The following is a 27,071-nucleotide window of genomic DNA, read 5'->3' as shown; positions in this document are numbered from 1 at the left end:
TGTGATGTGTTAGTTCCTCAATCCGACCACAGATGGCTTCACTTGTCTGAACTTTTTCGAATTTAGAGCAATCCCGCGTCTACTTTTCTTATTTTGGGCACTTTTATTGAAAAAAGATCAACTACTGGTACATGGTCAACTACCGGTACTGTACACGGTACGTGTACCGGTGGTACAATCCGTAAAAGCATCGTTTGTTAAGTAGATAGGTACACTGACCAACGCTTTCATTGTAAGGGAAATATTTTTATAGGCCTATAAATTGAATACCTACACCCTTAATCTCAGCATGTCTGTATTACCTACTATTCATTTTATTATTTTATAAGACGCTACCACTAATCAGGTATTAGTAACCATTTATCATTAGTCACGTTGTAAAGTGACGCAGTAGGCATGTCTGGAAAAGTAATTATTATTAGGTAGGTACCTACTGATTTATTTAAGCCTAGGTACGTTTTTATGATCAATAATTTCATAGACGATAAAATTTTGCTTTCAGCTTTCATTGTGGATGACAGAACGTTGAAATGAAACTTATTATTATTATGTGCTTTTTTTAAAGCTTCAATTTTATCTGCAGAAAAATTAATTGTATTGTTTTGTTAATAAATTGTATTCTTGACAATATTCGTGACGATTTTTGTCAAGAATATTATACCATTATTGAAAGTTTTTTTTATGATTATAGACTGGCAACTTTTCTAGAATGAGCGGGAAAATTGAGTCTCTACTAACTGTCAGTCAAATTTTAATGTCAACAAACAACAAAACAAACTATTTTTTATAAAACTTATATTCTGATCTAATTCTATGAAATGAATCATGGCAGATCAACCTGTCACAAGTTTACTAATTTCTAAACATTCCATTGAAAAGTTACAAAGTAACGGATACATTTATTATGATAAGTCTGCCGATTTATCTTGGGCTAAAGATGTATCCGATGAAATCGAGAAATTCGAAGACAATTTTGAAATGGAATCTGCTATAGATATTTGGAATGTGAGTATAGTTATTTTCTTTGATAATTTTGTAGCACTCCATATCGTCATTGTAGTTAAGGTGTTTTGAGACCAAAAACCTATCACACCCTGCTAATTTTTTGGGTTACAGTACCTAGGTCTCAAAAGATCACAGTCACAAAAACGACGTGGAGTACTATAAAATGACCTACCTTTTCTTTTATCACTGTCATCTGTCTAAAACCTGTTTATTAATCATCAGTTTGCCTACCGTTTCGTTTTTTATTATATTATGGAAACGAAAATCTATGCTTAGTGTTTATAAAATGGTTTTAATTGTTAATTATTGGTGGAATACATACTAGGTATATTAATATATCATGAAAACGATTGTGAAGTTTATGTTAGTCTTTTCTATAGGAAAAACTGACATATTTTCATTGAATTTCCCAGAAAGAATTACACTCCGATCGGATCTCTACTTATGTTAAATCCTTGGACGAGGTGTTGAATGGTGGCATTTCCCCTGGGTCGATTACTGAAATAATTGGGCTGCCGGGATCTGGCAAAACACAGCTATGGTAAATATTATAGTTCTCCCAATAATTTTAGTATAGGTAACTTGATATGGAAAAATAATCATTGTGCATAAATACTTTCTACTTCATGAGGTGGTAGTAAGTTATTATTTTTGGCAAAGATAATAAACTCCATATCATTTTTGTGATCAAGGTCTTTCGAGACCAAAATCATAACCTACCTACTGTAACCTAAAAATAAGTTAGGTTTCTTTTTGTCTCAAAACACCTTAACCACAAAAAATATATTATTATGAAGTACCACATTCATAATGGAAATATACAGACCTACAAACTTATCTGGAGAATGGCCAAAAATGGAACTACAAACTACCATAAGACGCCATATTGAAAAACGTCATCCGAATCCGAACGATTTTGCCAGTTATGAGTCGTGATTGGGTAGTTTTCGACAGTGGGGAGCCATTCTCCAGATAAATTTGTAGGTCTATACCTTTGTGCATACCTACTAAACTGAATTATTATTGCCAGAATTATACCTGCATATCTTTTTCCAACTATTCGCAATATTTTGTATTCAGAATGCGAAATGAAAGTGGGAAAAGTTTGATTTTGAACATCTTTTTATGTAATTCAGCAACAACATTGATTCAACTTGTCCCTATTTTCATTTTAACCATTATTAAGTAATTGATTATGATTTTTTTTTATATGAAATTTCCTTTTTCCTTCACGCATTCTAATTTATCCAAGTCTAAGAAATTATTTTCATTATTACTTTGTACTTTTTTTTTAATTGTCTACAATCTGTGGATCTCGCCTGATGTGTATGCCTCATGAAGAGGTTTCGTAACATTTTTTTTTTTACGAGAAATGGATTTTAGCCACTTGCTCAACCTATTAGGGCCATACTCTGGTTCTAAACGCACATTGAATAAAAAACATGCGACCCACGATTTTATAAGCCGTTATTTATTGTCTTTGCAGCATGCAGCTATGTGCTAGTGTTGTGTTTCCAACACTACTGATTACCGGAAATGAAGAAGGCGGTGAAGCCATCTATATCGATACTGCTGCAAATTTTACTGCATCACGTTTCCAAGGTTTTGTTATATTATTAGTCTCATCGCCAGCCCGTACACTTAGTTACTTATGCGTCAATTACATTGAGCTACTTTACGAGCTGTTTGTTGGCGAATTTAAAAGCGGGCGATTCAGCTACTGCGACTGTGATGATGACACACAAAACTTTCCATTCGTTGAGAAGCCATAAGCCAGCAACTATTTTGACAGAACGTAGTTCGTTTTTTTACCGGGAGGTTGCTACTACGCTCTACTGCGCAGACGCAGTAGGCCTACACACCGGCGTGTAGCGTGTAAAGTTGACCGGCTTTCAACTTTTCTCGGTAGATTGCTTACAATCAGCTTGTTCCATGATTACACTGGGCGATTTTACAGGAAGATTGTAAATTCGCCAACAAACAGCTCGTAAAGTAGCTCAATGTAATTGACGCATTAGTATGACCTGGAAATGTCAAAGATTTTTTGAGTGATTCTAAAGCGTCAATTACGTTGAGCTTCTTTACGAGCTGTTTGTTGGCGAATTTAAAAGCGGGCGATTCAGCTACTGCGATTTGATGATCACACACAAAACTTTCCATTCGCTGAGAAGCCACAAGCCAGTGACTATTTTGACAGAACGTAGTTCGTTTTTTTACCGGGAGGTTGCTACTGCGCAGACGCAGTAGGCCCACACGCCGGGGTGTAGCGTGTGAAGTTGACCGGCTTTCAACTTTTCTCGGTAGAGTGTTTACAACCTGCTTATTAGCTTGTTCGATAATTACACTGGGCGACTTCACAGGCAGATTGTAAATTCGCCAATAAACAGCTCGTAAAGAAGCTCAATGTAATTGACACTTAACTCAATTTATTGCACTAGTTTTGAACCTGATAACTGCCACTGGCAATCTTAGAAAAATGTTGCGACTAAAAATGGTTTTTTTGGTAATGGCACTTGGCAGATTTAGAATCAACACAAAAAATCTTTGTCAACAATTCCAGGTTCCCCCCCTTCGGCAACTATATGTACTAGATCTAAAACTATATTTATCAATGTGAAGAAGTTTTTATTATTCTTATTCAATTACACCTGATCATGTATATATTTAAAATTTCCTATTATTAATGACACTACATGCCTGGGTGGACTCTCACCACCTCCCCCTCCACTTGCCCTCCACCGTCTGGCTACTCTTTGCCCAAGATCACCAGTTAAGATAGTCTGGATTATCCTTTTCCATTCCATCCAGTCATCATTCACTTAATCTAGGAAGTCCATGCTCTGGATCCCTAACACACTTTGAAAAACAATATGACTTTGCCAAACTCATGACTTCATAAGCAAACATGTCGTCACTCGTCCATCGCGGGTGAGTAAATATTAGAAATAAAAATCTTACATGTATCAACCGCAACATTTATGAGTTGAAATTATGTGTTCAGTAATCCTTAACTGATAACTCTATGCTGTCGCCCACATCCTGCCGCCATCAGTAAGTGAATTACTTCTGCAATTCTAATGACTAAATTAACAATTCCATATTATAAAGTAACTAGAAAATATTACCAGGTGACAGTGCCACCTGTCAACATTCTCAGTCATCTGTCAATCCAGAAAGACGACTATATATACATGCCGTAGCACTGAATTGCGATGATAGTGCTTGTTTATTGATTATTTTCGAATTCAATGGGGTAACTGTTCGCAATAAGTGAAAAATTTTGATTGCATATTTCATTCAAATTATTACCATTTATTTCAATATGCAACAATCATCATTTTCTCAGAACAATATCCATATTTTTGTTTTTCAAATTATTAATAACCATCCTTGCTTTTTCGTACAAGGTGGTTGTTAGTAATTTTGAACAATCACAAACACTCAGGCTTTGAGAAAATCATGTAAATATATTGTGTCCTCACCGAGATCGAACCCAGAGCTGCCGGATGGAAGGCCAGCCCCTACGCACTGCACCACAAGAGCCACCCAGTTTACCATATTACATTCGAAGTATGAGTAATAACTAGCACTACCATCGAAGTTTACAGTTTTGTGTCATAGCCTTGGTTAAACTATTAAGAGTATCCTATCATTTTATTTTCATTCGTGACCCGATTAAAATAAAACAATTTCTTTATTCGTCAGTTTATTTTTAAATTTAGATTTCACGTTTATGCGTATGTTTCCTCTTACCTTATCCATCTTAGTAAGTCTCCTCACTGTCTTGCTCTCCCCTACACGTTTACATATATTTTCTCTCTTGCGTTACATATCAATCTAGACTCATATAATATTGTAACCTTTGTGACATGTTTCAGAAATGCTTACTGCCATTATGAACGAAAGTAAAATAAAATATGAAAATAATGACGAGAGATTGCGGGACATATCGACAAGATTAAAAAAGATTCACTACGTTGAAGCGCTGGGATCTGCCAGATTCTGCGCTGCCATTCACCAACTGAACTCTCTCATTAAAAGCAATACAAAAGTAAAAACAAAACTAATATAATTTTGCATGACAATTAAATTTTTGACACATTTACAAATAAATTATGACGCTTCTATTCATACATTTATCATGTAGGTTACAGCTATAAATTTCAAACGAATTTTACTATATAGATATGGACGTTGTATTGCCGACATTACGGACCAAAATTACTTTTATAAATAATTCATTCATAATAAATAAATGGTAACCGAACAAAACCGAACGTGAATAAACTGAAATAAGTAATACTTCTACAAGGCTATTCTAACATATCCTAACTCCAAAATCAATAAAAAAAAATTATAAAATGTATTCAGGCAGTTAATTATCCTGCGAAGATAACTGTCAGGTGTAATATTTTTGGACTTTTTTTTATTCAATTGGAGATTGTAATGGGAATCAAGACATATTAACTGTCCTAACAATAATTATTGTGGATAACTGCCCTGTTTATGGAATTGCTCGGAGACCCATTCTATTTTGGAGCAATAAAAATAATGGAAACGTGTTAATTATTTAGAATAGCCCTGCTGAAGTGAAACATTTTTACAGCTGGTAAATTGAATCTTAGTGAAGTGCGATGCAAAAACCATCATGAAAAATAATAGTCAATTCAAAGTACTGAGGACTCACAATTCCAATACTGTTATTATTCACTATTTAATTTCACGGAATCAATTGTTTGATCGAAAGAGTATTGTGAAAGAAAATGTGTGAATTTTCGTATCCGTATCCCATTTTTCACTTCCATGCTTGATTATGTATTTTTCTCCGAGTCGTGGGGTCAATGTTCACTCTCTTATAATAAGGAAACTAAAAATAGACGATATTGTGTCGAGAATGAAGAGCAAAACAAATAGTTCTACTTGTGTCACGTGTGCATGCCATTTTTTTTAATAAGTTGGAAATCTATCAGCATAATATATGCATGCAAACTGAGTTAAGTATGTATACATCATTTTATTTGGAAGATTATACTTTTTTTTTGAATTCGCAGATACGCTTGATAGTCATCGATACTATTTCTTTTCCATTCAAAGATGGGACATGTGATGAAATTGAGCGGACAGGAGTATTGTATCGCGTCATGGCAACGCTAAGACAAATGACAGTGGAAAACAATATCTCTGTAAGGGATTAACAATTTTATTTGTACATTGTGTAAAAATAGTTTGGCATAATGAATGTATAAGACAATAATTTTACCTATATGTTTAGGTGATTGTCTGTAATGAAATGAGTAGTCGAGTGCTTATGGACGAAGCGGTAGGGAGCCTCGGTGACAGTTGGGCGCACTGCATCTCTTCCAAAATACTTTTATCATCACAGCACGCCGTCGTCTCCACTTCTTGTATTTCGCCGCAAGCTATTTCCATTGAGGTTTGTCTTTCTTCATTATTATCATCCCTTCAATTAATGATTCCCAACCGGGGTTCTACGAGGAAATATACGGCGCAGCACACAAAATAGAGCACATAACAATAAACCCATAATATAAAAATGAGATCAGCATTTTTGTGTGTTAACTTACAGTTATTGTCACGAAAATTTTATTTGCACGCTTTTACTAGCAGCGTGCCATGCACGTGCACTGGCGTTATCAGCTCGCTTTGAGCACTTTAATTTGTTTAAAGTATGACTGAACCTGTATGAAGTGAGGACTTGAAACCTGCAGCATAAACGGCAATGTGCTTCACTAATTCAACCGGTGCAATACTAATCACAGAAATTTCCTGATAACAATGTCCGAGGTATTACCTCGTAACTCTATAAACAATTTTTATAATTTTAAATTAAAAGATTATCATTGATTCCTAGACGCCATCAGGATCTCACCAAATTATAGTTGTAACGTAAATTACACTTACCAGTAATATTTTAATTCAATTATTTTTTATTCAATATGTATACGCATTTATGAGATATCTAACAAAAAATAGTTCATATAAAAATATTTTTATTAGTGGTGGTTAACATCCGTATAAATCGAATCTACATAATTAACCATATATGTGGGTCTATTCTATGCTTATCGACCGCTAAAGTGATAAAGTGAAAAATATTATCAAACTTAGGGTAGGTTTGTATCAAAATATTAGCACTTATTGTAACAATTACACGAAGCCGGTTTTTATTGTTGCAATAAGTGCTATATTTTAACAGCACCTATCTTGCTGCTGTTAAAATATCGCACTTATTGCAACAATAAAAACCGGCTTCGTGTAATTATTACAATAAGTGCTAATATTTTGATACAAACCTACCCTAAGTTTGATACTATTTATCAATTTAGTGTTCGATAAGTATTGAATAGACCCAATGGGCCTGTATACATATAAGGTGTTCTGTTCTTACGTGTACATCGGTGGGCGTAACTCTCTGGTCTTAGTAATACAACTAGGGATGCCAAAAAGTATAGATATTTTGATGTAACAATAATCAATACTTAGCAATATTGCTAAATGAATACATTAAAGCTAAGCATATGCTGGCGCATAGATGACGCCGGCTGTGCAGGGTAGCTCGTTGTATTGCTGACACATATTTTTGTGACGTGTTATTTTAAAAGTAACACATGTCGAAACGTGCACACGTTGCACAGGCAATCTGCCCTACGCTCCGCGCCTCGAATGAAAAATTTATTAAACAGGTGTTAATTAATAACCTTATTCAATATAGCATAATGAGTATTATACATACTTTCTACCCCATAGTAACTAAGTTGACAGCGCATTCATGTATGAAGTGTGTGAAAATTAAAATGATACGCAGCGTTTAGTATGCCCGAGCCCTCTCATAATGAACAGATAAATATGTACATATGAAAGTAATGGAGAAATGAACTCTACCTGCATTGCAATAGTTACTGCAGATGCCCAGCCCAACCTTTCTGGAAAAATTACCTACTTTTGTGTTCAGATATTGTATGAAATGGTTTATCCTGCATATCACTCATGTAGAGTGACTGTCTAAAGACACCGATTGCGAGTTCGATCCCAAGTTTATACGACGTGTTTGATCCAGTACGATGACTCAATACATACGTTTGAAATGGATGTTAACCGGATCTAAGCCATAAGCGCATTTACGCGTTCTACAAATCCGACCATAGAAAATGTCACTACACTAGCCCGGGTCAGTTTTTTTTAAATAAATTAATATATTGTACACGATATACTGCCATTTCTTGTAATCATGGTGACATTTAACCGATATACAAGTCTTTATGGTATACTTACTACTAAATAATGTTTCTAAGGTCTCATAGAAATTCGTGGCCCGCCAGGTACCACCATTCCAATACCTTACATAGTTACAGTAAAACCTCGTTAATACAAATTCCACAAGACCGAAAACTGAAAAAAAATTCGAATTACAAATTATGAGGGAAATGGGGGAAAAATATTAAAATTAAAATAAAAAAATATTCGATTTTCATTAATATCGTTTACGATCATAGATGTGTCTACCACATTTCCGGTTCCGTGTGTGTTAATGGGTCACAAAATGTTAGGATTATTTTTATTACCTTAAAATAATCAGTTTATGATGTTTTAAGAAAACTCTGTCACAATTTTCAATGACTGGCTCATGAAATAGAGTACTTTATTAGGATTTATTGAATATTTTTTTAAGCCAGGACTCAATTACAAAATTCGAATTAAAGTTATATGAAAATAATGTTCAAGGGACATTTTTTCGGGAAAATTTCGAATTATCCATGTTCTTATTAACGAGGTTTTACTGTATCTTTTTAATAAATACTTACCAATTGATTATGTTGATTGCTTACAGATTACTGCAGAAGGGATGAGGGATACTTGTTGAAGGAGAGGAAGAAAAACAATCTGATGTGAGGATTAAAAGTTTGTAATAGAAAACAACTGGACAGTAATAATAATAAATTGTAATATAATATATGTATTTTTTAACATGCTAGTAAAAGTTTTTTTTATTTAAGTTTATTTATTAACAGTTTCGACATTAGCACCAATAAGCAAAAATTTTACCAAAGCACATGTGCGGTTACATAACAACTACTATAAAATTAGGATCTCCGGCACACATTGTAGTAATCTGTACTATCGTCCCTCGGAGATTTTTTTTTAATATCTACCCCTCTAATAATGCACACGTACATTGTAAGGTGTGACACTTAAAGCTCTATAAAGTTGTAGTATTTTAGTGTAAAACTCATATCATTTCACCTCACCAATATTGTTATGAAAAATATATGAGATTCATATAAATAAAGACACACAGTGATCATTGGACTGGCTTAGGAGGCGAGAGTGACCAGCGCGTGCTTGAAGTCTCCAGTGATGTCGTCCTGGAAACACATCTCGCCTTTAGAAACCGTTCGACGCCGCACATTTCGTCCCGCAGACCTATTCTCGCTTTTTGTTTTACCGAGCGCACCCGCCGGTGGAATGTGTCAGTATTTTTAAAGTTACATTTTTAAATCTAAGTAGAGATAAATGCATTTTTTTTTTTTTGTGAACAGTATAATATTCTACCGATCGACTCAATTAGCCAAAGTAACAAGCAGGTGACTAATTTCGCCGTTGATATCATCCTGGAAATGAGAAAATCCGACAATATAGTTAACACATGTGGGAGATGATGCCACTGGAAGAGACCGATCCGTTAGTTGAAATGGTAAGATCATGCATTCGATTATATTATGAGGTCAGAGAAAAATTAAACCGATAATATGATGCCAGCTCGGAAGACAAGCAGTGCGAGGATAGGTCTGCGGTCAGTGAGAAGATTGTGAGCACAGATAACAAAATAAAACATAACAAATGAATCCCGCGTCGGTCAGTAGACGTGTCTTCAACTCGGGGATATATTAAGATTAAAAAATTTGCAAAATCCACACTGAAATGTTAAAGTTTAAAGACACAGCTCGATCCGACAATGAATGTCGGCACGCGACTTGTTAGGAACGGTACCAGTCGTTTACTCGACAAGGGTCAGCAACACTTTCTTGTAATCTCCCGACGTGTCCCCCTGCAAAATGCCAACCAACCGTCAACTACAGATTTCAAGTCACCGATACCGCACATTCACAAACTTCAATCCATTCAAATGTCGGCAAACATTATTACATAATTTCCATTGTAAAATGAAATATCTGCAAAACCTGTTATTTCACTTCAATTAATTTAACACACTACAATTTTTTTCATTTATATAAAATCGCAAAATTAACAGTTTCACTTTGCTTTATATTACAAAGTAAAAATCAGAAATACGACTATTTAATCAGATAATTCATTGCACAAACATTGGAAACGATAAGTATTACAACGTCAGTATTCGGACTCAAGCTTATACCTGAATTTAATATTAATATACTTCTATGTAATATATTTCGTAGACTAACTTATTCCAAAGGTTACACCAAATATTTCAAAATTTCTACTCAACTTGCTAAAGTTGAATCAATATGAAACCTTATTCTAATGTTACATAACACCTTGTCAGATATAAGCCTGCATAAGAGCAACAACGGTGTATTACAATAAGTGTTTGCCGACAAATTATGTAATGGGGATTTTGAATAAATAATCAAATTAACATTTGACAGAAAAGTTGAAAGAGTTGTACATGTATACGGTGTATACGGTGACCTGAACACCTCACGAATAAATGTATCGTAAGGCACTTTTAAAACTGTTACAGTACTTTCTCTGCAAAAACATAAGAGACCATCACCAATTCAATTTAAAAGGAAAAGTTAAAATAAATTTAATGCTTGAATTACAATGTTAAAATCAAATGGAAAATTATTATGAGTTGTGGTTAAATTTTTTGCAAAATGATTGATTTTTTTTTTTTTTTTTTGATATACGATTTTAAATAACTGTATCTCACCTTCGCATACACCATCTCTAAAGGCAACAGTGTCATCTATTACTATTAGTAGGTACTCACTAAGGAAAGGTGATATATTTTAAACTAGTTATTCTAAAAATAAAAGTGCAAAATATCGATATAGTACTATTGTAATAATGCCATCACACAAGAAAATAATTTGACTGACAAATCAGTTAATCCACTTTAAAGAGGGGCAGCACGCTTGCAATTGATGGGTTCTGGTGCAAATTCTATTCTAATTTTTTCAATAATGTTTATTGTATAATATTATGTTCTCCCTTTCTTTATCTGTGTCCACACCTATAAAGGCTGAGCAAATGGCTATTAACCAATCCTCACAACAAAAAACTAATTATGGTGGTTTATACTGCAGTGGAAATAGACACATAATAGGAACAATGATGGTATATTTGTAAGATAAGAACATTCTGTTAAATTTATTCTCATGCTATAGAAATAACATACTCTCATGCATGGATTTGTCAGAAGACTATAAAAGTTATCTACTGACAACTGTATTTGCAAAGCACAGCGAGAATAGTTGGATTTGGCGCAACATTATATCTTCCATTCGACAGCTTGACAAGCTAAACATATCAACGTTTCTTCATAACTATAATTTTATGCGATGGCAAAATCCAGTAGACCAATCGATGTCCACAGAAAATTAAACAACTAGCGACAACAATTAACAAGAGCATCATTGAACTTACGGCGATCCAGCTTTCCAGTGACTTGCCGTACTTCTCTTCGAAGGCCTGTTTGATGTCTCCGAGATCGATCTCGGAGCGGCTGACCACGATGCGGATGAGGGTCTTGTCTTTGGTTCCCATGCCGGCCATGGAGTCGTACAAACGCTCGGCGAAGTAGCCCACTTTGCTCTTCACGCATTTCACTGAAAATTTCGCGAATTTTATTAAAATTAAAATTTTAGTTTATTTCACCGGTTCATATACCGATAAATTAATGACACATAAAGAGTCAATGTCGATTCTTCCAAGACAATGACTGATTGTACACCGGCATGAAGTGTATCCGCTTCATGATACTTATAAGCGCACAGCAATATGGTAAGGTTCGATAATTTGGGCAGGAAACAAGAATGGGTGGAGCATCGAGTGAGATAAGGCAATACAAATCACCATGTTTCCAAAAATTAATTATGAAACTATGTACCAGCATCACAATCAATTTATGGAAGTGATTTGTTTCTTTATGAAATTTTATCAACATCCTGCAGGCAAAGATGTGTAATGACAGAAATCAATTCAATTATTTATATAATAATATACTAACTGCCAGTGGCGAAGGGTGGAAGTAGGCTGTTAAGATCTGACATAAATAGTGCACACTAAACTTTGTCAGACAAACGTATTTGTTGCTTATTTATTATAACCTTATAATTTGATAGATATATAACAATATGCATTTGTATGTACTAACCGATGCCGAGGAGTCCCTTCTCTATGCTTCCAGAGAATTCTTTCTTGATGGTCTCTTCGATATCCTTTCCTGACAATCTCTCGTATTCAAGGAAAATCTGGTAACAAATTACACATTGAGCCTATTAATTAGATGAGAATATTAATTAGTGTCTATGTTATCACACATCCTGTATTAATTGTATTCTCCAAAACAGTACAGTGGTGCACAACCCGCAGTCCTTCATTTAAACACCGACTAAATGAAATATGTAAAAAAAAAAATCCTAGTAAGTAGGTATATCCGAATAATTACACAAACAATGATAAGAATCATGAACATGATAAATAAAGTGCTTTCATTCGTTTAAGTTTATTGTAGTGCAACAATATCATTGATACATATATGATGGTCGGAGAAAACAATGGGATGGTCTCTCAGAGCATGTCTGTAAGCTTGGTCACAACAACACACTTATCGCATATCACTGCATTATGATACACTAGCAAAATCTGATTGGAAAAGATCTGGCTTCTCAATTTTAAAGGAAATTAACATGTTCTTGTAAGAAAAGTCTATTGATGCAAGTGTGCAGTGTCAGTGATCTCATTAGCGTTAAAACTGAGTTTCATTTTATAAATATGAATGTACATAATGCATACATGAGAGTGACTCCAGTATCAGGTATGTACCTATTTAATTAAAAACAAAATTGCAAGGGAGAATATACCATGTCACATGTTCTTTGTGCGGGCAGGCAAACGATAAGAAAGTAAATAAAATGGCCATACTGATAAATAGACAAAAATTTGACAAACAGGGTAAGAAAATAAGCCAAACAGTTTGAAGAAAAGAATGCTAAAATTTAAAATACGTATGTCTAGAAATTACACATTTAATCCTTTCTGTGCCGCAATTAGTTAATTGGTAGTAGTAATTAACGTAAGAATTGGTGTAATTACAGTGTGTAAACGCGCTTTTGGCAGTTAACCTTTTAATTTAATAAAAGTTAATTGTTTTTATAAGAACAAATATTAAAGAATTTATGGTTTCAGAACAAATAAATAAGTTGTACAACTAAAAATTAATATACAGTAAAACCTCGTTAGTAAGAAGACTGATAATTCGAAATTTTCCCGAAAAAATGTCCCTTGAACATTGTTTTCATATAAAACCATACCTTTAATTCGAAATGATTTCAAAGTCTTGGCATATAAAAATATTCAATAAATCGTAATAAAGTACACTATTTCATGAGCCAGTCATTGAAAATTGTGACAGACTTTTCTTAAAACATCAAAAATTACTTATTTTATGAAGGTTATAAAAATAATCCTGACATTTCATGACCCAATTCGGTAGGCACATCTATGATCGGAAACGAAATTAATGAAAATCAAAAAATTTTTTTTTTTCAAAATTATAATATTTTTCCCATACATTTCGTAATACGATTTTTTTTTTGATTTTCGGTCCCATGGAATTCGAATTAACGAGGTTTTACTGTAGGTACAAAATTTGTTATCGTAGATTTATTTTATTGTGATATTATAAAGCACAAAAGCCTAGAATCTTGATTTTCAAAGGAATGTTATGTAATAATCTAGCTTTTTAAAAAAAAATTTATGCTGTTAAAATACGGTTAGATATTGCATGAAAAACGCCAAGTTGGCAATGGCCGTTGATATAAAAGGTTGTGCATCACTGTTGTAGTAAGATACGTAATTGTGTTCTCAACCGCAATGTGATTAAAATATAAATATGTTACACCAAGCACCTCTCCAAGTTTATCAGCATTCAACAATGGCAAACAGTAGGTTGAAATTCCAATTGATTTATGTTTTATATATTAACTCCTATTATGCAAATTCCATTCCAATGATAAATAAATAAAAATGACAGGATACAATTTATGGGCATTATCAAAATATTACATTAACGTTGTCCATTTTGTTTCAATAAAAAGTGCGAGACAAGGTCTGACAGAACGTAGATACATCAATAAATAAATTTAATATGTACTAATCTAAATTTGCATGTTTCGTGAACTTGGTTCACATGAGATGAGGGTTATATGACAGACAGACAAATATAGATTGCTTTTCTTCACAGCTTACATCTTCGGGGAGACTACAAATCTATTTTTTTTTTACCTCTAAGAACATAGCAGATGGCACACATGCAATAAAAAATATGAAAATTTAAAAAAAAGAAGGTAAAAAAGATAATTTTAGCAGACATGGTCCACAATATTAAAATAAAATAATAGATGATTATTCACATTATGAATGTGAATAATATTAAAAAGTATGCCATATGCTACAAGTTGAAGTGGAACCAAAAATAGATTATTTTAAGTAAAAAGCTCTCGATATCTGAGAATGACTTAGATTGAACAGAAATAAACCATGATCTCATCACGAAATGTGGCATCGACAGTATTTTTTAATCCGCACCGATGATTAAATTTTGCTAGATATAGATTTTAATCATGATTAATGGAGAAAGGGGCAAACCTGTCTGAGTTGTTGGTAAGAGCGAGTGATGAGGATGGCATTGAAGGTGGATTCGTCGGTTCCCCAGTTGCCCTCAGCGGCAGCTGCCAAAGCCTCAGCGTCAGCTGTGGCTGCTCCGTCATCTACACCCTGGTTCTCGTCACGGTTCGCCATGCACAGCGACACGCACAGTCTCTTGAAGTGGCCTGAAGTGTCTCCTTTCAGGTCTGATTCAAGGGCCTTTCCATACACTGAATGAATAAAAAATAATATAACGACCTGAGCATTTTATCCGAACTAATTCCGTGGTAGTCTGTATAATCGAAAATTCAGATAATGGAATAGGTATAAGTATTGTAAAATTTTAAATTTTAATACTACTCTCCAACAAGAAGATTTAGGCAAAAGCCGGAAGGCGCTGTTGTCGACTAAATGGGAGGTGCTTGGTAGTTCACAGTTTTAACACATAGCCAATAAGATGTTGTTCGAGTGTAATAGTAGGTATACCAGACATAAATAACACTCCAAACTGTCAGATTATTTTTTTCTTTAGCTCTCAAGTCACTTAAATGTATTTATAGTCAGCAGTGACGTCCCGTGGGCGTAGGCAGATTGAGCGTCGCTTGGGGGCGGCAGTTACTCGAAGGGCGGCAAATCGAGGAGAATCATTTGGAATATACAGAAATAACTACCTAATAACGAAAACACCTTTCCATTAAAAAAATCAGCTCACTGGTTTTGTCGGGTTCGCGATATCTAGTATACTTCCGTTGCCCTTCGACGTCCTTGGTGACCAGAAACGACACGTGCAGATTTGCGAATAATTACAGTCTGATATTTTGTTAGTAATGTATCCATACAACACATTTCTTAGATTCTTAGATATTGGACTCATGAAAGGATGGTAAAAATACTGTATAAAAAATGGGGCGGCATTTTGGCGCTGCCTAGGGGCGGCATTTTATCTAGGGTCATCATGACAGGAACAAGATCTTTTTAGCATTATGCCAATTAAAGAATTTCAGACACCACCAAAAAGATTCAATGTTTGAAAAATCTATGTAAAATTGAGAGATAAAAGCTATCTGGAATGTTAACATTCTACTGTCATATACATTCTAATATCAAATTTATTTTATAGAGATACTTACTGGAATGTAGCAGTGATTTTTAGGAATCACTGCTGTATCTGTATGCACTAAAAAATTACTAAAATGATAATTTTTTTTTAAGCTACTTACTGTCCGAAGTCAATTATTTTTAACACAAAAATCATATTGTAAATAATACCTGTTAGGTATACTGCAAAATCTCTCAAACAATTACCTAAACAACCTTGTACTTAATACTACAATAATAATCGAAATATATATTTTAATCTGTTGCCTAACGATGCATAAACAAATTACCATTGGCACGACAAGGTCCGTAGTCCATCTGCGGTACAGTTATAATTGAATATTACCGATGTCCAGACCGGGTGGTAAAGGAGAGAATAGAAAACTTACGCTGCTCATAGAAAGCGGCGATGGTGCGGATGCCGTAGTTGGAGAGGGTGCAGAGGATTTCGACGATAGCTTCTTCGTCAGTTCCCATTCCGGAGGTGGCATCGTGTAATTCTTTGGCGTAGAAGTGGGGGAGTGGAGTCATCAGAGCAACGATCACGTCCTCAAACTTTCCACCGAGCTCGCTTTTCAACTCGCTGATCAAGTCCTGAGCATAAAATAAATTGCATGTTAATATTGATTTCATTTTTACATGAAATCATCTGCCACAGATATGCTTACAGTCTAATCCAACATCCAACCCAGAGTACGCTCTAATCAATTATATCAACTTCACTATTTATATGAGCAAAAAACTCAATTGAAGACGACATCTGTCTATTATTAAATTGAATATATTATCGAAGAAAATGACAATTTGTCTTAATGTGGTATTCATTTTTTTCAGTAACTGAAATGAAAATTAATGTCAGGATTAACAATGAATCTTTTAGTGCCAATTTAAAATTAAACATGGTATTGACTTCCTGTTTCCTACAGGAAGTAAGCATTTTGAATTTTAATACTTTGTAACACATGGATAATATTCTTATACTATATTATATTTTGTTGTATTTGCTTATGATATTTGATATCAGTGGCGAAGGGTGGAGGTGGGCTGTTAAGACCCGCTATAAATAGTACACATTAAACTCTTTCAGTAATACGTATTTGTTTTCATTAAAATAAGACTACAATTTGCGGATGGAGTTGGTTAGTTTATAAAATTAAATTAAGCCCTGCGAAAACCAAGCCATAATTTGTTTTGATATATTTTGGGCGATACGACAAAACTGTGCGCATTTTTTCATTCATACTTATTTGTTTTCGTTGGATTAAGAATACATATTACACATATTGTTGGTTATTTTTTTTTTTAATTCATTAAAACCTGCCCAAATTAGATAAAAAACATTATTCTATCTATAAAATATCTAAAGTTATGTATGATTTAATTGCATAATTTTAGATATTTTATAGATAGATGAGTATTTTTCGACTATTATCTATTATGGCTTTGTTTTTGCAGGGTTTAATTGAATTTGAAAAACTAACTAACACTATCTGCAATTCGTAGTCTTAGTTCAATAAAAACAAATACATAATATGTTTAATGTGCACTATTCATGACGGATCTTAACAACATACCTCCCCTCCACCCTTCACTACTGTTTGATATAACCACTGATTGATCAATATAAAATTGAATCTAACTATTTTTTTCAAGTTAAGGTTCATAGAGGGAGAACAGGGTAATTCACTGAAGAGCCTTTTAAAAATTTTACAATTGAAAAATATCCCTCAGTCAAAACATCTTAGGAGTAATCTAATCTGTTAACTTTTTGTATCATAGCCGAAAGTACTGGCGGTTGATTAGATAAATGGTTCAGAAGCAGCAGACAAGACTTGCGGATAACCTTTTAACTGTAATAGACTTCAACTCTTTGAAGAGCTCTCAAAGCATTTTTTTATTAACATGCGCTCGACACCGGTTTATGTAGACATGATTGGTATCACTCATTGAAAAAACTTTGATGTGGACTCGAAAGATTGGATTATTTGTTTTATTTATATCAGACATTATATGATTCTTCAATGAGTCAATAAGTGTTCTTAGAATTATTACAACAGTATGACGTATATAAAATACAAAGGTAAAAGTAACCTTTTCCTTTTAAATGGATAATTTAGCAATTCATGATAAAGCCGTGTAAATACTATTCATTCACTGTGTTCTTCACTTTACACTTGAATTATTTATTACACTTGAAGAACAGAGACAGCCAAATAAAATAATAATATGCATATCCTCACTGTAAGTGCGATACCACATAATATAAACCATATTCAAATTACACGAAAATAATCTTTCATAATGAGGGTTTTTATGTATTATGAAAATTTTCATAAATGGTTAATTTGCAGTATTGCAGTTTCACTACACCGATGGTGACTTATTGAAACGGACTAAAAGTATGAGGTCAAAAATAGACTGAATTATATACTGTATATTATTAAAAGAATGTGTGTTACAAGTTGTGTAATGGCACCGGAGTGTCGTGGATTAGTAACCCGGGACCTTTTAAACACTTCTCATAAAATAAATATATGGACAGAATTTGGAATCCCATCATAAAGGAAATAAATTTTTTTCCCCGTTTTATAGTGTTAACTGTCAATTTATGGTGAAACTGCATTGTATTATTTGATTAATGTAATTAATCAAATGATAGGAAATAATTTTGTTAAATGTAAGAGACGCAATTGTGGAACACAATTCTTTTGTAGAAATGTCAGGATATCTATTCATTTTATCCGGCTTTCCGTAACGTAGAGTATTTGTAGCTGTTGAAATTTCAAAAATGTAACGAAGGAGAAAGGGGGTTTTTGGCAGGAATAACAAATTAAACAAGTGTCATTACTGTGTTACACATTAATATAATAATATGTATTGTACTGTTTACAAACCTTGCCATAGGCAGTCTTGAAGGTCTCAGCGATCTCGAGGCGCTGCACGATGCCGCGACGGGCGAGGACATCAATGATGGCCTTCTCGTCGGTGCCGAATCCTTTCATGGCCTTGCGGAGAGTCGCCGCATCAGCCTCCGCTTCGAAAGGCTCCGCCGGGTACACGGTCGGAGTGCACTGAACATTATAATAATCACATTATACACCACCGACAACAATATTATATCTGTATATTGCGCAGGGGTGGATTTAAACTTACTCACAGCAGCAATTAATTAGGTAATTACCTACTCAAATAAAAATGGCAAATGACATAAAAAAAAATAATGTGAAGTAAAAAAATGGTGCATTCTTTTCTAATTTATCATCCTTCCATCCAAAAGTTATCTAGATCAAGGAATGTCTGCGGGTAATCAATAGTGTAATTATACCTATTTACTTAATTTCAGTCAGTCGATAGAACAACCTTAGTCATTTAATAAAATAATAAAAATGTAACTTTTTCATAAATATTCCAAGAAAATTTATACCTGCCTAATTATGGTACACTAGTTAGTCAGTTTTAATATACCCTGTACTTAATGTTCTAAAATCTAAATGTCTTACTAATGATAAGACAATTATGAAAGTTGAATAAACGCCGATAATGGGTTTGTAGCCTAAAACATTAATTTGTCAACAAGTTTACTGATCAAAAATGTTGATTTGTTACACTTGCTATCAGTTATCAATGGAATAATAATTGCTTTTACAAATCAATAAAAACATGTTTTTATTATCTGCCTTGCAGATGAGAGTGGTTTATGACATGGACATTATTATTATTATTGGTGACATCATGATTTAAATAAGTCAGTTAATTAATGAATCACAAACTGCATGACGAATATAATACCAATGCACCGTCCAACATCTTTGATTATTAGAATGGTTTGGCAGAATATTATTTCGTCGAATAATACCTAGCCTATTTTTATGGATGCTAAATACCTAATTACCTAAGGTTTATTTTAACTATGACAAGAGAGTTGGTATGGAGATGCATCAATAAACTAATAACTTGAGTAGTAGGCATCTAGTTATTCTAGACAGGTGTAACTAAAATACAAAGCATATTTTCCTCCAAATTTAATATTTACGCGATGGTTTATTCTGACATTTTATTTAGAAACTGATTCTAATTGGAATCGAACTGGTGAGAAAAAAAATCAAAATGAAAACAAAATTTTATTGATTGTCTATGAATTATTTAGAATCTTCCCCCCATCTGTCAGTTAGGTAGGTACATTGGGTAGACAGATACCTACCATACCTATTAATTCTACCGCGCTACAAACAATTTTAATGCCTGAAAAAGTATACCATGATATTAATTTAATCCTACCAAATTTGATGGCTTTGTTTGAATATTCCCAGGCGAAAACTAAAATGCCACCGCATGACCTTACGACTATGCGCTGTGAGTATGACATGATGTTACGAGAATGTAGACAGTAAGTACCTATCGAAAATAAGAGGAACACTGACCTTGAATGGGTAGTACTGCTGTGAAGTCATCTTGCTGGGTCAACCTACAATATAGGGAAATTCATTTATTTATATTATATATTAGAAGATTATGTGTAAATGTATTGTTCATCTTAAACGGATAAGTAGAGTTTACATTATTACGTGAATATACGAAAAGCAAATAAATTCGGCAACTCGCACCTCACCAATGAGAAAAAAAGACCTTGAAAATCGTCGAAATAATTTATCTGGATTTAATTGAAAATGGTACGTTCGCAACATCCAGGCAGCAAAATAACGCGGGCGTAGGCTACACGTAAGCACTTAGTTGCACTGCACCAAAAAATGCGAAATATTATATCAGAACTGTCTAAAATGCAATATTTTCGAAGCAGGAATTGTCCATTTTTTATAAGGAGTGGCAGCTTATGTATTACATTTACGCATGTCTAATAAAATCCTACCTACACAATGATATATTATTTTGTTGTAGCCGGCATTCACTGATGTTTCATTGTGGTCACTCACTATGCCGCTTCTAATTTTCTCCACACGCGTTATAAAATATATATTTTTTTAAATATGACAAGTTCCCACATTTAAAATACAATTACAAGTACTATAAAATGTTATTTTATTATTAGAACACTAAAAAAACTGTAGTAGGCGCATACTTACTGATTTTTCTGCAACACTGAGGAACCAAACTACGCGCCTGCCAAACTCGACTGAACCAACGTTGAACGGCGCTATACGATGTATATATTTGTAAAAAGGTGTACAGCGATTTATACTCCGTTCAGTGTAGTGAAGTGGGTCAGGTTAATCGCGTTGGATCCAAAATGCTTTCATGAGAAAAATGTACAATGTTTCATTGGCTCGTAAAAAAATATACATTAAACGTGTAAAATATTTCACACAAAGGTAAAAATAACTCGTAGATCTGGCGAAAAAAATCGTGTTCTACTATACCTAGGTACCTATATGCGATAAAATGCACTGCACATTCATTGATGTTCGTTTAAAATATACACAAAAACTATGGCATATGCGCAGGATAGTAGGTACTTGCATTATGATTCCAGTGCCTTACGTATTAGACTACGAAGTGTTACATAATGTTGGTAATACAATAGTTTGTGCTAGGCGCTGATTATAGATTTATTTTATTTTAATCGATTAAGTATAATATGTAATTCATTCAAATAATTAATTATTATTAATTGGTGATCGATCATCTACTCTATTCTATAACTACATACTACTTGCGTTATATTGAACCAGTATATTATTTGGTCCAACGTCAATTTATCTGCTTATTTCAAAGAAGACGTATTTATTATACATTCGGGGGTTACTGCCAAAAGTTGGTTAGTCTTGAAATCATGTTATGCAGTAATTGGTATTTGAAAGTTTGACATCAATCTAAAATCAGGCATATTGCTAATTTCTTTGTGCTTTATGTACGTTTTCTATATATCGGATGACACATAATCCGTTGTTAACTATAAATACCTAAATTATCGACTAACCAACTTTTGGCAGCAACCCACGATATTATATAATAAGTATGAAACAAATTTAATAATTCTTTGTGGGAAAGCAAAAGGGAGATAAGCCTGACCATGATGAAGTCATTAACCACAATGGATATTAGGTATATTATGTGTTATGCGTAAAGGAGAAAAGCGAATGAATTCCGCTAAATTAGTAAATTTGACACAGAACCGTACAAATTCATATGCGAAGTTATCAAATACCCTCTATTGTATTGCCTCTCCTGAAAAGTAGTCATTTTGAATGTACATAATATCTCTCTTTTCCTTGCGCACGCATAATTGCAATTAAATTTAGCCAACTGCATTGAAATGTATCATTGTAACTTTACTAATAATGGAAATAATTATAGGAATAAATTTTATTAATGTTATGTGGTTTTTGTCACTAATATTGTAAAATGCTTCCTCAATTAATATGTTTAAAGTAATGTTTTGATGGTGTACTTTTTATTGAACGGAGTCGATAAAACGTCGATTTGACACAAGAATCGCCGGCGGGAAGCGTCACGCCCTTCTAGCGCTGGGCTAGCAAAAGCAAGCGATGACATCATCGCCCGGCGAGCGCGATCGTATGCACTCCCGACTTCGTACTCGCAAAGCTAATATTACACCACACGATCCGGCAGCCTGAAGTTTCCCATACGCATCATATTCTAATTGGAATCCAGTTCGAATATACAGTTGACTAATTGGCTAATATAAGCTACTATAAGCTAATATAAGCTATAAGCTATAACCACGGAATACAAAATCTAGCTTCTCTATTAGGGCCAGGAGACACGTCGATTAAAATCGAGGCAGACGGCGGCGCATCAACACAGATCTTGTTTGATTGCAAATGTATTCTAATTGGAATATCATTGGATTCAAGACGGAACTTAAACATGAAAAAGGACCCATGGGACTAGAACTTGTTATTTCTTGTCTTTTTTCATTTCTCGAGATTTCATGATTCTTATTTGTTTTCTCGATAATTGAGAATAGTTTTTTAACTTCTCGAAAATTCTCGAGATTGTCGAGAAATCGACATCATTATGAAATTACTCATACCTATACCTCTTATTACCGATTCTCGAGAATTCTCATTGATGATTTCTCGATTAATGAGAATTCTCCAAAATTCGGTAAATTAATTTCTCGAGATTGGCCTTTTCTGATTATTTCTTGATAGTTCTCGAGACGAAATTTCTCGATCACAACCTCTATCGGTTTGTATACAATCTCTGAAAAAATAATGTTTGCATTCAAAAGTGACACCTCAAACTGGAACTGGCTTCAAAGATTTTTATCAACCACAATACATACAGACGGCTCCGTCTGGAATAATATTCAAAGTATTATTGAATTGTAGGTATACTAATACCACGTCGTTTTTATGAGGTTTATCGTCTGATTTATTGCAGCTCGTTCATTCGGTGTGCTACAGTCTTTAACGTAACCTCGTATCGAACAAAAAAATGTAATTCCGAGAGACCTCCACTCCGTCATCTCAACATCGTTCATTCAATATTATTCATCATCAGTCGTCATCGCAGAAACTTCTATTGCCTTTAAATTAATTCAGTTTATAATATTACGTACCTATATTATTTTTAGATGTCTTTTGAGAAATTATTAATCACATTCACTTTACAATGCGGATAATTCTTTTAGGTTCCATTTCCCTAATGACAATGGCCAGTTTCGCTATATCTAATAACAATAACAATTGTTACTAAATAGGTACCTACTTATAAATTATTAATGTGCCTATGTGGTAGGTATATGGGTATCCCTCGACCACTTTATCATGTCTAGTTACTCTTATTTTCATTAATAACTAGTTAATTACTAAAGGAGTGCTATATATAGACTTCTCAAATCTACAAGGCAAAAAGAATAAAAGTTTATTTGATATTCTCGCATGAACAAAATAATGGTTATCGGTTTCAATAATGAATGTTTTATGTCGATTTTATGTTGAAAACGTTCTCATATGAATACATTAAAATAGTCTATAGCGTGAATGCTAACTAAAATAATAATAATAATCGATAAATTTTCACATTTCCGTGATTAAAATGTATGAGCATCTAATAAAGGGTTGGTGAACAGACTAGGTAGGTACTACGCCCCTCGTAATTAGGGCAATGATGTGTTATTATTTTAAGTACCTAGTGTAGTCGGGCTTTTTGTTTAATTACATTTCTGACATATTTCTACTCTACTAAATTCCTACTGATATAATAATTATTTTTCTCAATTAATCATCAAACTGTTTCCCAAACTTACATAGCAACTTAGCAACCTGTATTTTTCAGAATATTTTTTCGCTGACTAGGTAGTGTGTGTAGGCTACTTAATAATTTTCTTTGAGTAAATTCAAATAAACGTCAATATTGATGCAACTATCATATGTTATTATTTTTTTTATCTCTGTAAGTAGGTAGTTGGATTCGGTTACACTTTTGTTCAATCATTGTTAATTATTTTGTTTGATTGATACCTACTAATTTATTGAATATGCATACCCTCTCTAAAATATCCAAATACAATTGATTTATAATATTGCAATACTGCATTTATAGATCAATAATTATAACTAATTATACCAATTCATTTTTTGAGAGAAAATTATAGATTTAGAAAAAGAGAGAACAGAGAGATACTTAACATGTTTAAAATATTGAATAACGAGTTAAATATGCAAAAAAAAAACCTAAATATTATAATATTACTAATATATTCGTAAAAGAGGAAAGGGTTGAATCGAATCGACACACCTGAATTGGTAAATTTCACATAGATCACAGGATTCTTGGCAAAGTTACACACGGCATTGCAGTGGACGTGCGTCGATGCAGGGTCATATTGATTCCAATTGCATCCGATTAGAAACACCAAGTAGATACAATGATGTCCCGTAGGGGCAGGCAGATTGAGCGTCACTTGGGGGCGGCAGTTACTCGAAGGGCGGCTCGAGAAGAGTCATTTGGAATATATAAAAATAGCTATCTTAACTCATGCGTGTGCATTAGTTGGCCATTAGATATAATTAACATGATATTTAAATGTGGTAATTAATTAGTAATTATCTGGTCAGCAGTGAATGTGTTAACTTAGTAATAACGAAAATATCTTTTCATTAACAAATTCACCTCACTTGTTTTTTTGGGTTCGCAATATCTAGTTTACTGCCGTTGTCCTTCGACGTCCTTGATGACCAGAAACGACATGGGCAGATTTGCAAATAATTAGTCCAATAATTTGTTAGTAATGGATCCATACAGCACATTTCTTAGATACTGCACTCATGAAAGGATGATAAAATACTGTATAAAAAATGGGGCGGCATTTTATCTAGGGACGTCACTGAGTAGATAAAACAATTCCAATGGGTTATTCTAATCAGATGAAATTGGAAACAAATAAGATCCTGCGTCGACTGCAATACCGTGTGTCCACGTCCTAAGGTGTCTTCTCTTTATCTTTGTGGCCTCGTACTAACTTCCTCTCATTACAATGTTCAAAATACTTACTCCAGTTTCTCCTTCTGATGGATGTCAGTACCTACTTAACTAGTGATGTCAAAAAAGTATCAATACGATACTGATACCTGTAATGAATAGTATCTTCAAAAGTGACCTCCCATTGTGTCTTAAGCGTACCTAAAGTGTTCAACCAATGTGTGCTACTAATGCTCACGTATTCATGTGAAACATGGACTATTAATGAGTAGCGCTATGTGGCATGGAAAGGGGCATGTTGGGCATAACGCGTAAAGATCACAAAAGAAACTAATGGTTGAGGAAGCAGACAAGAGTACGCAATGTGATAGATATCTCCGAGTACATGAAATGGCAATGGGCCGGATATGTCAATCGGCGAGTGGACAACCGCTGGATAAATGCCATAATACAGTGGTACACAGGACGCACTAAACGCACACAGGGACGTCCTGAAATCTGCTGGATAGGCGAGCTCATAAAGTTCGGTGGTTGTGGCAGCAAAGAACCAGAGGCCGAGAAGAATGGAGAGAGCTATGGGGAGGCCTTTATCCAGTAGTGGATCGACCCAAGCTGATGACGATGATGACTTGTAAGTATCAATTTTATGACATCTTTAGTCAGATTAAATTTTCTTCATCGGTAAATATATTCAAAAAAGTTATTTTAAATTATAAAATTATTGCTTTGCAGTTTTCGAATGTGACTCAAATACACTGAAAAATATAATGTTCTAGTGAAACATGTAATTATCATTATCTTACGCATACATAGGTATTTTTTCTAAGGAATTTATGCATTTATTTGATTTTGATTTCAGAATTCTAAAGCTATCAAGTCTGAGAACCATTACTGCAATGTGATTGCTTAAATTTCCAAATAAAATAACAGACTAACATAGGATTGAAATTTTTCTGAAATTCAACTTAATTAATATTCTCAAATGATCACCAAATAAAGCTAAGATATGTGGGTATATATTCAAGTGCATGTGTGTGAAGGTGTATACATAATCAGTTTTGCATTTTTATCTGAACGGCATATTATACCCACCTACAAAGTTTTATTATTATTCTCAATTCATGTTATCAAAGAGTGTAAACTAATTTTCCGACTGCGAATTAAAGTGGGCACATACTTTATTTATCAGATTGAAGATAAGGCCTTGGAGGGATATAATTTAGCAAACAGCGAAAATTATTCATCCAAAATAATTATTGACATGCTTTTGTAATCTGTCATCATAGCATTACCATATCTGAACAATCAAACGATAATTATCAAAGATGGTGATTGATTTTCCTAATAAAAAATGATCAAAAGATAAATATTATTTAATATATTATATAACAATCATATCAGCGGGTTTATTCTATACACAAGGCGACTATCGACTGCTAAAGTGATAAATATTATCACTTTATCATATTTTTTATGTATTATAATTGGTACAATAAGTTGGCCGTCTAAACAGTCAAAATTGTCTCTCTCGCTCTAAATTTTATCACAGCCAAGAGAGGTGCTGTTAAAATATAGCACTTATTGCAACAATTACAAACTTATTGTAATCGTTACAATACGTGCTAATACTTCGATACAAACCTACCCTAGTTAGCCATTGTAGCGGCCGAAACCAGCGTTGTGTA

At 33.8% G+C, this 27,071-nt stretch overlaps 2 protein-coding genes across 4 annotated transcripts; one reads left to right on the top strand and one right to left on the bottom strand.

Moving 5' to 3' along the window:
- Nucleotides 1-683: 683 nt before the first annotated feature.
- On the top strand, nucleotides 684-9,015 carry spn-D (RAD51 DNA repair protein spindle D). The gene is made up of 7 exons (XM_085957124.1): nucleotides 684-1,005; nucleotides 1,419-1,546; nucleotides 2,492-2,607; nucleotides 4,884-5,056; nucleotides 6,057-6,188; nucleotides 6,278-6,439; nucleotides 8,855-9,015. The coding sequence occupies exons 1-7, from the start codon at nucleotides 826-828 to the stop codon at nucleotides 8,885-8,887; spliced, it is 924 nt and encodes a 307-aa protein (XP_085813250.1). The 5' UTR covers nucleotides 684-825; the 3' UTR covers nucleotides 8,888-9,015.
- On the bottom strand, nucleotides 8,914-21,111 carry AnxB9 (Annexin B9). 3 transcript variants are annotated; one of them, XM_085957125.1, is made up of 8 exons: nucleotides 21,060-21,111; nucleotides 20,400-20,443; nucleotides 18,873-19,049; nucleotides 16,368-16,572; nucleotides 14,881-15,110; nucleotides 12,386-12,482; nucleotides 11,656-11,837; nucleotides 8,914-10,072 (listed from the first exon to the last, which is right to left on the bottom strand). In XM_085957125.1, exons 2-8 carry the CDS (start codon nucleotides 20,427-20,429, stop codon nucleotides 10,022-10,024), a joined length of 972 nt encoding a protein of 323 aa, XP_085813251.1. In that variant the 5' UTR covers nucleotides 20,430-20,443; nucleotides 21,060-21,111; the 3' UTR covers nucleotides 8,914-10,021. The 3 variants fall into 3 exon arrangements, with proteins under 3 accessions (XP_085813251.1, XP_085813253.1, XP_085813252.1); XM_085957127.1 differs by having other exon boundaries at nucleotides 8,914-9,635; XM_085957126.1 differs by having other exon boundaries at nucleotides 8,914-9,389.
- Nucleotides 21,112-27,071: the final 5,960 nt, after the last annotated feature.

Source organism: Rhyacophila brunnea, unplaced genomic scaffold (genome assembly GCF_057557595.1).
Source record: "Rhyacophila brunnea isolate RB1 unplaced genomic scaffold, BYU_Rbru_1.0 scaffold_6, whole genome shotgun sequence".
In the NCBI taxonomy this organism is placed as follows: Eukaryota; Metazoa; Arthropoda; class Insecta; order Trichoptera; family Rhyacophilidae; genus Rhyacophila; species Rhyacophila brunnea.
Note: the sequence above shows the minus strand (reverse complement) of the source record. Positions and strands in the feature narration are given on the sequence as shown.

What these genes read in the sequence shown, in the direction of transcription:
- spn-D (XM_085957124.1), top strand. Translation starts at nt 826, where the DNA reads ATGGCAGATCAACCTGTCACAAGTTTACTAATTTCTAAACATTCCATT. An exon ending in TCTGGCAAAACACAGCTATG is followed by an intron (nt 1,547 to 2,491) that starts GTAAATATTATA and finishes TTGTCTTTGCAG; the next exon opens with CATGCAGCTATGTGCTAGTG. An exon ending in TACTGCATCACGTTTCCAAG is followed by an intron (nt 2,608 to 4,883) that starts GTTTTGTTATAT and finishes GACATGTTTCAG; the next exon opens with AAATGCTTACTGCCATTATG.
- AnxB9 (XM_085957125.1), bottom strand. Translation starts at nt 20,429, where the DNA reads ATGACTTCACAGCAGTACTACCCATTCAAG. An exon ending in CTTACCAACAACTCAGACAG is followed by an intron (nt 12,483 to 14,880) that starts GTTTGCCCCTTT and finishes ATTTGTTACCAG; the next exon opens with ATTTTCCTTGAATACGAGAG. An exon ending in GAAGGGACTCCTCGGCATCG is followed by an intron (nt 11,838 to 12,385) that starts GTTAGTACATAC and finishes CGAAATTTTCAG; the next exon opens with TGAAATGCGTGAAGAGCAAA.